Source organism: Pinus tabuliformis, chromosome J (genome assembly GCF_031772625.1).
Source record: "Pinus tabuliformis cultivar Carrire ecotype Pingquan chromosome J, CPIR1, whole genome shotgun sequence".
Lineage (NCBI taxonomy): Eukaryota > Viridiplantae > Streptophyta > Pinopsida > Pinales > Pinaceae > Pinus > Pinus tabuliformis.
This window is the reverse complement of record NC_142295.1, coordinates 489,149,264-489,162,170: the sequence shown is the minus strand read 5'-3', so window position 1 is coordinate 489,162,170 and position 12,907 is coordinate 489,149,264. Positions and strand designations below refer to the sequence as shown.

The window sequence follows — 12,907 nt, the reverse complement described above, 5'->3', positions numbered from 1 at the left end:
AGAATTATCAACTAGCTAAAGAAGGTGTTTCTCTTTGTGTCCTCACAATGTCCTATCATTTCCTCCATGAAAATTGACCATGTAATAAGTGGTTTACGTGAAAAAATCCCTTTATACCATAAATAGATTTGTGTAAATACTTTCCTTTGATTAGACGACTTTTGAAAGCAATGGGTCTTTCATCTTGAATTAAAACAACAACAATTGTATTTCCTAAAGCATCACATTCCACAATAAAGGTTTTTGTGAAGTCTCGTGTAGCTAAGACCACTGTTTGGAACCTTGCTTCCTTAAGATGTTCAAAGGCCTTTGTTGCTTATGGAGTCCATGAAAATTCATCATTCTCCAATAATGTTGTTAGAGGTGTTGTTATTCTCCCATAATTCTTAACAAACTTGCGATAATACCCTGTCAACTTAAGAAATCCTCGTTGATGCTTTATGGATGTGGGGATTTTCCATTCCTTAATGGCTTTAATTTTGTTAGGGTCTACCTTAACACCTTCATTAGATACAATATGTCCCAAATATTCCACCTCTTGTACTCCAAAGAAAAATTTGGAGCTTTTTGCATATAATTGTTTCTCCTCTACTATTTTGAGCACCCAGTCAACATGTTGAACATGATCCTTCCAAGACTTGCTGTAATTCAACACTTTTCCTATAGGAGGAGAAGGCATTGGTGGGTTTAATTCTTACTCCTTGAAGCCTTGGTTCGAAAAATTCTCTAGAATCCCGGTAAAATATGTGGGTTGAGTTACTAGTCCTCGAAGCCTTGGTTGGACAAATTGTCTAGAAGCCCTTGAAGGCTTCGATAGAGAACATCTTGATGATGGTTTTGTGATGTCTGACTGTAAGGTGGAATCACTATTTGATGGGTTGATTTGGATGGCCTCTAGAAGCCCTTGATGGTTTTTTATTGATGTGTCCTATGATATCCCATGTTCATGCTTGGAATATGGCATGGGGGTGAATGACTGAAGATAGATTTAGCTCAGCTATTCTATGGTCGGGTGGAATGTGGAAGTCCCATCCCATGTTTGGATTTCGAATCATCAATATGAGGTTATTTCAACTTTTATTTCTATGAGTATTATACTGGATTATATGTGGTTTATATGGTTTTGTTTTGATTGGTATTTCTATTGCTATTATGCTAGTTATATATGTGTTTTATGAAAGTAGCTATGCACAACTCTCATCATGTTTTTACATGTAAATGAATAATCAATGTATCTATGACCTAACGGATGAAATGCCAGTTAATATGTTGAGGTATCACTGTCTCTTAGTGATTCTTAGCGAAGTATGAGACCCCTAAGCTCATATCCATTATTGACACCTATAGATTACATATTCATGATATATTTGACGAAATGCTTGTTTTGGCTAGTAGGGGTCCAGTTAAGGTCATGTTCAAGTGATTGAATTTATATTGCCATTTCCTTGTTATTTTACTATTATGAAGATGTGACTCAATTTTGGGCAGTGACTTGGGCTCTAGGCATGAAAAAGTGGTTTAAATCCCTGGGACACTGACACAAAACTGAAAAAAAGAATTTGTGGATGCTAGCTTGTAGGCCCGTGAGAGCATCTAGAGGTTCCTGGACACTTTCATGCAAGGAAAAGTGGAAGCCTCGCACATTTATTTACGAAAATAAAGGAAATTAGGAGAAAAGGAATTTGGTGGGTTGAGTTACTAGTCCTGGAATCCCTAGTTGGAGAAATGATATGGAAGCCCGGTAAAAGATGTGGGTTGAGTTACTACTCCTGGAAGCCTTGGTTGGAAAAACACTCTAGAAGGCTTTGATAGAGACCAATCTATTGATGGTTTTGTGATGTCTGACCGTGAGGTGGAATCAATGTTTCATGGGTTGAGGTGGATAACATTTGGAAGCCCTCGATAGTTTTTGATTGATGTGTTCTATAAGATCCCACATTCATGCTTAGAATATGGCACGGGGGTTAAAGGCTGAAGAGATATTTGGCTCAACCATTCTATAGTCAGGTGGAACGTGGAAGTACCATCTTGGGTTTGGATTTTGCATCATCAATATGAGGTTATTTCTCCTTGTATTTCTATGAGTATTACGCTAGATTATATGTGGTTTATATAGATGTGATTTCATTGGTAACTCTGTTTCTATAATGCTAGTCTTATATGTGATTTATGACAGTAGCTATGCATGACTCCCATCATGTTTTTACTTGTAAATAAATAATCAATGTACCTATGACCTTGTGGATGAAACATAAGTTAATATGTTGATGAATCAATGTCTCTTAGCAATTCTCATCTAAGTATGAGACCCCTATGCTCATATATGTTATTTACACCTATAGATTACATATTCGTGATATGTTTGACGAAATGTCTGTCATGGCTAGTAAGGGTCTAGTCAAGGTCTCATTCAAGTGATTGCATTTATACTGTCATTTCCTTGTTATTTCACTGCTCTGAATATGTGAATCAATTATGGGCAGTGACCTGGGCTATGGGCCTTTAAAAGTGACTCAAATCCTGGGGACGCTGGAACAACATTGGTAAAAAGAGTCCTTGGATGCTGGCTTGTAGGCCTGTGAGAGCGTCCATATGTACGTGGAAATTAGCATACCCATAGCATGAGAGCGTCCACAGGTCAAGTAGTCAAAGATGTTAGTGGGACCGAGGGGCTAGTTGACAGAAAGGTTGGGTTGGTTCCTAAGGGTTCTAATAATGATGTTGGATGTATTTATGGTGTGTTTCCATCGGTTCCACTTCCTTAACATGATTGAGGAGGTCGAATCATATCATAGTGGCTTCTCATCACATGTTTACCCCAGCTGGATGGTTTCTTGGGTAGATGTGGGAGGAGGGTGTTACAAAGTGATATCATAACATTGTTCACCCCTTAGACTAGATCGGTAGTGTGTTGGTCATGCATTCATGTCAATTGCATGTGTGTCTCTTACACTACCATTCCATGTGCTTGTTGCATTTACATAATTTTGATCATGGTTTTAGTGATGTCATCATGAGGAACTTGATGTTATTATTGTGGAGTGCATCGTCATGAGTGTATAAATGGTTACATGTTTTTATATGTCTCTTGGTTACATTCTTGTATGTTTGGTTACATGTATCATTATTGTAGGTTTGGTTTCAAGTATCATTTGTATTTTCTTGATTACATGTGTTTATGCATGTGTGTGGTTGTTTACGAATTACTTATGCATGTTAATTTTTGCATGTGGTCAATTGTACAATGATGTAGTGGTTGTTTTCATGCATGAGGTTGTGGTATGTGTTGTTGATAAGGTCATGCATTGGTTATTGGACCCTAGCTAGAATGATCGGTGCATGGTTATATACTTATGCGTTATGTTTCTATATGCTGCCATAATTATGTGATACATGTATCACACTGATCTTGCAGACATGGTATCCTCCCCGAGATATACTAAGGTATGTTGGCTTATTGTGATTTGGTTTAGTGGACATAATATACCTTGCAAGAAGAAATGTCAAATGGCTAGCAAGATGGTAGACTACAAAGACTCTCCCTATGAATCAGAAAAGTAGTATGGTGTTGGGAACTCTTTTGATTTGGAAAATACACTAAGAAGATTAAAGGAAGAAATAAGGAGTTGTAAGGTAGATAATGACCAAATTATACAGGCATGAGAGAAGCTAGTAGATGTAAATGCAGTGATACTTCAGCGTTTTTAATATTTGTAGCGAGAGGGACCACTTAGGATCAACCATGAGCAGGAGGACAAAACTAATGGGGCATATGGTAGTAGGTCACATGGTGGTCATAAGTCAGATGGTGGTGACACAGTCAGATATGGCAGATTTTTGAACACTCAAGATAGGATAGGGGATAAATGCATGTACCATTCTAGTTATGGTTATGAAAATCACGATGATCGATATCATTATCATCCTTATAGGAGGAGCGATAAGGGGTATTTTCCGGGTGAGTTTAAGAAAGAAAAGCCACCTACATTTGATGGAGATGTGAATAAATCACATGATGCAGAGGCATGGTTGCTTGGTATGAAGAAGTTATTCAGGTTGCATGATTATTCAAAGAACATGAAAGACAAAGTAGCTACATTTCATCTCAAAGGTAAAGCATACATTTGGTGGGAAGATGTGAAGAATGTCAGAGGTATACATGAGGAAGAATTGACTTGGAGTGAGTTTGAATGGCTATTCAAGAAGAAGTATTTGTCAGGGATATACTTTGATGATAGGGAAAAATAATTCTATGAGCTAAAGATGGGATCTATGACAGATGATGCATACACTAGCAAGTTCTTGGAGCTACTAAGGTATGTGCCTTACCTCAAGGAGGAGAAGGCCAAGATTCAGAGTTTTACTAGTGGGTTACCAATGGCATTCAAAGATAGGATTGAGTTTGATGAGCATAGATCATTGGAGGAAGAAATTCGAAAACTAAAACATTGCTATGAAAAATCGAAGCGCAAGTCCAAGACTAAACCAGAATGGAAAGGTAATTCCCAAAACAAAGTAAAATGGGACAAGAAGAGAGTAAGACCACATGATTTAGGTGATAAAGAGAATGTTGCACCACTTAAGAGGTTCGATGCATCAAATAGAGGACATGGACATCAATCTAAGGAGAAGAATAAGGATGTAGGATGGAATCCTGTAGAGTGTTGTACTTGTGCAAAAGATCATCATAGGAGAGATTGTCCACAAAATCAGGGTAGTAGGCCTTAGATATATGGTGTGCAGGATGCACAAACTTTTGGGGATGTTCTTTAGAGAGTTCCTCGTATTTATGCAACATTGGATAACAAACAAGCAGACCATGATGCATTCATCATTAATATGGACAATATGATTTATGATCAAGTTAATTCTATTTTGATTGACCTTGGATCTAATATATCTATGTTAGTCAGGACTTGGTCGATAAGTGTGGTTTGATTAAGGAATTGCATGAAAAATCTTGGTTAGTGTAGTTGGATACATGTACAAAGAAGAAAGTGCATCATTGGATAATAGTTTGTGCATTTGACTTGAATGGTATGCCTATCGCAACACATTTGAATGTATTACGATTGGGATCATACAATATGTTGTTGGGAATTCATTGGTTGTACCTTCATAGAACCAAGGTAGATTGTTATGGGAAAGGTATTGAGTTCTTTGATGACAATGAGGAACCAAGAGTCTTACAGGGTAAGAAGAAAGCCACATCAGCTAGGATGGTAACAACTATGAAAAAAAGAGCAGTCGTAGGAAAGAGTGTGTGTTATTTTCAGTGCACATTTCTAGTGACAAAGGTAAGGAAGTTGAGGATACAGATGTGTTCACTAGGTACCCAGTTTTACAATAGTTCAAGGATGTGTTTTCTGAGCATATTATAGAGTTTCCACCTCACATGGAGGTAGACTTTTCTATTGAGTTGGTGCTAGGGGCAACTTCAACACCAAAAGCACCTTACAGGATTAGCACACCTCAGTTGGTGGAATTGAAGCTAGAGTTGAAGGAAATGTTGGACAAAGGATACATTAGGCCAAGTGTATCACTATGAGGTGCACCGGTACTCGTTGTGAAGAAGAAAGATGGTACTCTTATATTATGCATTGACTACAAGCAGCTGAACAAAGTGACCATCAAGAACAAGTATCCATTGCTGAGGATTGATGACTTGTTCGACCAGTTGAAGGGAGAAACAATGTTCTCAAAGATTGATCAAATATCTGGATATCATCAGGTACACACACTACTACATGTAGGGGGGTTTTAAGACAATATTTGAGTCAATTGTCTTGAATTTAGGACAAAAATAAACTTGTGTATTGTCTTAAATATTGTCTCTAAGTGGGTGTCTCAAAATATAATGTCTCAAAAATTTGTCTCTATTAAGACAATATAGAACACATATTATTATTGTCTCTATAAAGACAAGAATTATTGTCTATTAAGAGACAATTTGATTTGTCTCTCTAGAGACAATTTCATTTGTCTCTCTAGAGACAACTTCATTTGTGTCTCTTTAGAGACAATTACATTTTTGTCTTTTTAGAGACAATAGCTGAGATTAAAAACATATTGTCTCTATAGAGACAATATGTCCATAATTCAAACTATTCTCTCTCTAGAGACAATATAAAAAATTATTAAAAAAAAAATAAATGTCCATAATTGTCTCTCTAGAGACAATATAAAAAATTATTTTAAAAAAATAAATGTCCATAATTCAAACTATTGTCTCTCTAGATACAATATAAAAAGTTATTTTAAAAAATTATATGTCCATAATTGTCTCTCTAGAGACAATATAAAAAATCATTTAAAAAAAAACAAATGTCCATAATTCAAACTATTGTCTCTCTAGAGACAATATAAAAAATTATTTTAAAATAAATAAATAAAATCATTTTGAATATTCTTTCAAAGTAGTTTCACATTCAAAGTTCACAAATAGTACTCGTGTATGAGAGAAACCACCACAGAAATTGCAGTCTTATAGAAACTAGCGCATATGGGTTATTACTAGCAATTGTCCCAAAAGGTACAAAGAGAGGCCGATAGGATTATTAAATTGGAATTGTTGAATTTTTCTAGAAGAGTTAATTGGTTTGTGGAAAACCATTTTTTTTGGATTGGATCATTGTGCAATTACCCTTCTAAACGCTCTTTGTCGTTTGATAAAATAATCAGAATATTGTTTTCAAATTTCCATAGATTTCCTCTTGCAGTAAATTTCAAATACAAAATCAAATTACAAAGTATTGTTTTGTATGGGACACAACTCTTCTACATTTTGGTCACTCATGGCGGATATTTCAGACAATAGAAGATAAGCTATGAACAAATTAATGAAGAGAATATTATTCATGAGGAAAATTTGTGTTTGCTTATCCATGGAAAAGAACAAAAATACCTAGAGCTTCATTGTTGAGGATCAGACTGTTGTTACAAGATTTCACTCCACAGAGAAAGTTGAAATGTAATATAGGGGCAATTAAAAAGAGGAATTTCCCTCAAATGATCACGATCAGCTCTAGAACCATATTAAATAATGCATCCTTCTCATGCCCTGAATATAAATAAATAAGAAAATCATTTCTTGAAACTCGTGGCATGCTTTTAGGGCTACGCTAATCCCAAGAACTCCACCAATCCCAAGAACTGCACCAGTTCATTAGTTAATCCAATCCTGTAATAATTTACTTCATTAACCTAATTAAATTAGATTAGTGACTACCCACATTGAATCTTTAATTTTTACAATTCACTATTATGCTACTGCATTTCAATGAATTTGAGTTCATGGTCTAAAAATTCTTGCAATATTAGAGATATGACATCTCTTGTTCGAGTCACATACTTCCATCATAAATAGATGTGCCCAATGGTCTCAATAAATTTTTCATTTCACAGAATTTTGCTTGGGAATTTCCATCAACAGGTTCTTTGAAATTCATACCCCCTTGATGATGATGCGACAAATATTCCATTGGCTGAGCCATCCGCGATTGATCACCATCTCTATTAGGATGTTCAACTGGTTCCAACAAGCTCAACATTTGTTGGCATCTTCTGGCCAGCTTACAGGTTACTCGTCAATGAAAATCGGCTCCAGATCTACAAATACAGTAGGGGGAACATGCTTTCGACTCTAGTTTTGTTGAAGAAAGTTTTAAAGGCATCATCTCCATGACCAACGGTCTTCTCACTAGGCATCTAGCCATCAAGATGAATGTACCAAGACACTAGAATAACTAAAACTCACAATCTGTCTAAATTTATAATATGCCCCAGCTCTACAGGAATTGTTCTCGTGATATTGTTGAAGGACAAATTTCTATAAATGCATTAACGTTATCCATTAGTCACATTGAATATGCTTAATGCAATTCAACAGCTCATTATGTTATAGGTCAATTTAAAATATGGCCCAGGATTACTTACAGATAAGTTAGCCTGTTATGTTTTTGAAATTCCAAATGAATAGTTCCATTCAAATAGTTGCCATGCATATTGCTACAGGATAAAGGAGAATGAAGGCACAACGTTAATATTGTTAGCTAGTGGGAAATTATGCTCCACAAATTCATCACTTGGCTTGAAGATTATATCACTTACAAGAAAATGAGAGCAACACATGAACTAATATTCTTTAGGATCGGACCTTCAAGTTGATTTCTGGCAAGATTTTCGTCTCAAAAAAAATACAACCTTGGAATGTTAAATACTTACAGCAAGAATCCAAAAGATATCATAGATTAATGCTTAGTGTATGGGAGGTTTCAATATATTTCTATCATTTTTATCTCCACTTTCTAGAAAAGGGTTTGGACAAAAACTTACAATTCGAACAGCTGTTCCAAATTCCCCAGCTCAGATGGAATTTTCCCAGTCATCTGATTGTCATTTAGCTGCCTGCATATGCATACAACCGTTGACTATCAAAGAGCTATTTATTATCATGCACGTCTAGTTTCCATTTCTTACATATCAATCATCACAAAATATGTGATTGGAATCTCTTACAGGTATCCCAACTTTGTCATGTTCCCTAATTCTGGCAGAATAGATACCGTGAGATTATTACTGTGTAAATATCTGAGTAGTGCAAAAGAAAGAACAAGAGAGTCAGCTTCTTGAAAATTGAACATAAAGGAAATCTATAGTAAAAAAGTAATGGACTTTCACAAACCCAGATGGGAACAATTCGAGCATTAACTACCAAGCAACTCACAATTTATCAGTGTAAGTCAAGTTTCCTAGAATAGGAGGAACTGTTCCAGTAAGGATGATTATCACTCAAATCCCTATAATAAATATTAATTGTATCAGTACACTAAAGCTTACACCATAATTACATAATCAAGATTTTTCCAAAGGTCACAAAACATTTATTAATGAATGAAGGAATATTGATTGATTCTGCATAAGAAATGTATTGACAATATCCAAAATCATTATGGATTCTTATTGATCTAGGCTTCCATGCAATTAAATGTAAGAGATTATACTTTAATCCGATCACAGGAAAATTTTGGACAAGTTGAGATCTAGAAAACACTGTACTTATAGAATAGTAAGAGCCTGCATGAGACCAATTACTTCAGGTATCCTTTCGGTCAGCTTGTTTCCTTGTAACGACCTAGGATAACCACTTTAAAATTAGGGTAGGACAACTAAAGCAACCAAATTAATGATGTCGGTTGAATAGTGCATACCATCCAATGAATTGCATTACTTAGACAACCTGCATAATTTCATATCCCTGCCTATTCAACACAAAATTCCTGATACTAGAACACAGTTCAGTCTTGGAAATATCTCCACTTACAGAGTAGCCACTTGTAGAAACCCAATATTGAAGGGGATCTCTCCGGTAAGTTGATTGTATGATAAGTCCTTGATAAGAATACCAGCCCCAATTCAGTAAGTAATTGAGATCACGAGTCTTGCATCAAACCATACATTTACACCCGTTTTTTCATTTAAAATCCAGTTAGGAAATCAGAAAACATACAAAACTGCATAGCTTGTACAATTGCCAATATTCTCAGGAATGGTCCCCGACAAGTTGTTGCCTCGCACATCACTGCATAACAGAGATCAACTACTTAGAAACATTTAAGCTACCACGAAGAATCCTTCAGGTAAAATTCGTTAATGCACTGAAAACGCTTCATCAAGATACGTAAATTTAATGATAAATGCTCTGTGACCGCGAGTTTTGATGGGTTTCATATGCAGAATTAATTTGAAGAAAGAAAGCTTTAAAAAATTCTGCATCTACTCCACAAGGCAGAAGTATTATGACTTACAAGAACCACAATCCTGTCAATTGACACATGTCAGGGGAAAGAGTCCCAACTAAGAAGTTGTTGTGCAGCCCCCTAGAAATGATAACAATATTCCCATTTCGAAAAGAATGGGTGCCAAATTTAGTTTGCAAACCTAAGAATAGTACTATTAACACAAATTCTTCTTCCAAACCTTAACAGGAAAATAAAAGCAATTTTTGCTTAGTGAGAGAACGATAAGTCCAGGAAAACTCATAAAGAACCCAGACTCTTACAAATATTGCAAAACTTCATTCCAATAGATAAGCCTGGGGATCTCCCCACTTAATTGATTGTCTGCAAAATCCCTAAAAAATGCAAAAGCATTGTTAAATGATACTCCTCCAGAATCCAGAGTTTACACATCCTATGCAATTCTTTGACAAGTAAAGGGCAGCAAACAGAGTAGAATCCAAAATAATATTCCCAACCTACATTTTCTTCAAGTTTGGAATCTGAGACAACGTTGAAGGTATAGGCCCCATTAATTGGTTATTCTTCACAATCCTGTAAATTTGATCAATGTGTCAGAAGCAGCTTTCACTCCCTTCTAAGACAAGGCAAAATACAAAAACATCTACAAATTAAGCTAAATTCTTTACAATAGCGAGCAAGTGCAGAATGTTAGGATACTTACAGTTCTTCTAGTTGTTTCAACTTCGATATTGAAAAGGGAATGTCTCCATATAAATAATTTAAAGAGACATCTCTGCAGCAACATTGAAGATCAAATCAAGTCAGCGGTTTCTATAAAATATAAACCATGAGAATGATGACTTGTAGATTTGACTAGAGGGACGTTTAGACACACATAGCAGCTTGGTTTGGCATAAGATATCTTCTCAAAAGATAGTTGTTTTTAGCATAATACTTAACAATTATCTATTGTAAAGTAATATATGCATCTTGAACCAGACTACAAGTGTTGCATATGGTGAGATCTGCTTTAACCAACTTGTAGTTGAACAATCATTTTTGTTTGGATAGATAAATTCTTGAAAAGCGACTTTCCTAGATAGGTGGGGTGAACATTACTTTAAAGGGATTTTCAAGGTTTTTTCATGAGCCATTCTGTAACACTCCTAACCGATATAACTACATAGTAATTTTTTTTTTAAAGAACTGAGACTGAGAACAGGAAAAGTTCGAGCTGTACAATACAAAAGAAAAGTATGAATGACCGTCAACAGAAAAGAAACATCACCTAGTGTAGAACAGAGCCATCCAGGTGCCTAGGAAGGATTTAAACTGCAACAAAACCCCACTGGTTGTCATTCGGCCACATGAAGCGCTTACTATGTATAAGAGAAACCAGAGATCTGAATCCAATGTAAAAGGCAAGGGAGAATGATGCATATCCATGCTAAGGCGGTGGAATAGCCTTCGGGTAGGAGCCAAGCCGTTGGATTATCATCCTTTCTCCTTCGCCGTCGATGGGGTGGGGAACCCAAGGTCACAGACTCCCAAGTCTCATCTGCCATGCCACGTCAGTCCGAATAGCGTAATAGTTAAATGCAACGCGAGAACTGTAATGCCAAATGAATTCACATTGTAATACTTACGGAGTGGTAGGACAGAGTAGTAACATACAGTATGTTTGCTGGCAGTTTACAATTATTTGACATAAATGCACCTGGAACACTAATCACAAGGGTGAATCAGAAACTGAACCCAAAACAATGCCAAGGGGGTGGGCACGTCAGTCAATGCAAACACACATGTAAATAGTCATAGTGAATGGTTGAACCATGTGTGGCCCTGATGGGTTATAGATAGTGTGAGAATTTTACTTAATTTTTTTTTTACTATGTAGTTATATCGGTTAGGAGTGTTACACGTTCGGTATGAAGATGACCTGATTTAACCACTATAGTCTTGCAAGATTAGAGAGAGTAACTCACAAGATTTTCAATGCAGAGAAATCTCCAATCTCGTCGGGAATTTGGCCAGAGACACCATTTACTTTAAGGTCACTGCATGCAGAACACCGAATCAACTATGAACAACATATATATTATAAAGATCTGCTAAATATAGTCTGCATTAAGACTATCAGTTTAATTGCAATGAACCCAAAGTGCTTAAAAGTAATATATAGTGAACCTATATAGTGAACTTTTGAATTCACATACATTGACTCTGAGCTTTTTAGATTTCCAATCACTGGGGAAATTTCTCCTCCGAGGTTCAAATGAGAGAGATTCCTGCACAACACAAACCAGAACAAATACAAACATATGAGCTTAAAGTAAGCATATAATCAAAACTCAAATAACGACAGACTACCCAACAAACATTCTTAATGATTCCCAATATAACATATTCAGAGTATATGCTCTATCTTACATCAATTCCAGTGGAAAAGTGATATATAAACTTACAATGCAACCTATAAACTTAGTGTGATGGAGAGAATTGGTCGCTGAGCATTTATCTACCACGCACGCTACTTTTCCCTGTACAAATCTATTAGTAAAACCCATAGATATTGAAAACCAAAGCATACCTACTTCTATCCATAAAAAATTTCGAGAATTTCATTCCAATGGATCAAGAATTTCATCTCTATCAATTCTTCTTCTCAACATAACATCAAAAAAATAGAATCGCTGAGATATACTATGAAAACACTCTTTTGAAAAAAACATAAATTTTATTCAAAACAGAGAAAACACAACGAAAATAAAACACTATAAAATCCAAAATGCATGGCCATGCAACAAAGAAAATAAACTTGAACAAGAAACAAGCCAAGCCAATGCAATGCAGAGTATTGAAGAAAATGATGAGATGAAAGTGAGAACGCCAAAAGCCAGGGAAGAAGAACAATGCTTGCCAAAAGGTAGGGAAGAAGAACAGCAACAACAACTAGCAGGGAAAAAGCAGTGAAAATATCTTCAAGAGTGACATAAAAGAATGAGAAAAAGCAGTAAGGCAACTCAACCAATATTTGGAAAAAGCAGTCACACTTCAAATCAATGAAAGTGTCTCACCTGATCCAACGGAGCAGTATAAAAGTGTTGATGATTGTTGATGCATAGGAAGGCCTATTAGTGTAGATAGTACCTTTGTTTAGCAAGAGG

At 35.9% G+C, this 12,907-nt stretch overlaps 1 protein-coding gene across 11 annotated transcripts in view; it reads right to left on the bottom strand.

The window, feature by feature from the left end:
- The window catches only part of LOC149227923 (uncharacterized), a 45,761-nt gene extending 34,320 nt beyond the window's left edge, over positions 1-11,441 (bottom strand). For 2 of the 11 annotated variants that reach the window (XR_016247827.1, XR_016247828.1), the window contains exons 1-9: positions 11,029-11,435; positions 10,462-10,533; positions 10,260-10,331; positions 10,061-10,132; positions 9,807-9,878; positions 9,509-9,580; positions 9,323-9,391; positions 8,518-8,589; positions 8,335-8,406 (exon numbers count right to left, since the gene is read on the bottom strand). Coding sequence is in view for 5 of the 11 variants with exons in the window: in XM_089377988.1 (XP_089234114.1) it covers positions 8,335-8,406; positions 8,518-8,589; positions 9,323-9,391; positions 9,509-9,580; positions 9,807-9,878; positions 10,061-10,132; positions 10,260-10,331; positions 10,462-10,533; positions 11,029-11,186 (731 nt within the window). In the remaining 6 variants the exon portion in view is untranslated. The other 9 variants (XR_016247829.1, XR_016247831.1, XR_016247830.1 and 6 more) reach the window with 9 other exon arrangements.
- Positions 11,442-12,907: the final 1,466 nt, after the last annotated feature.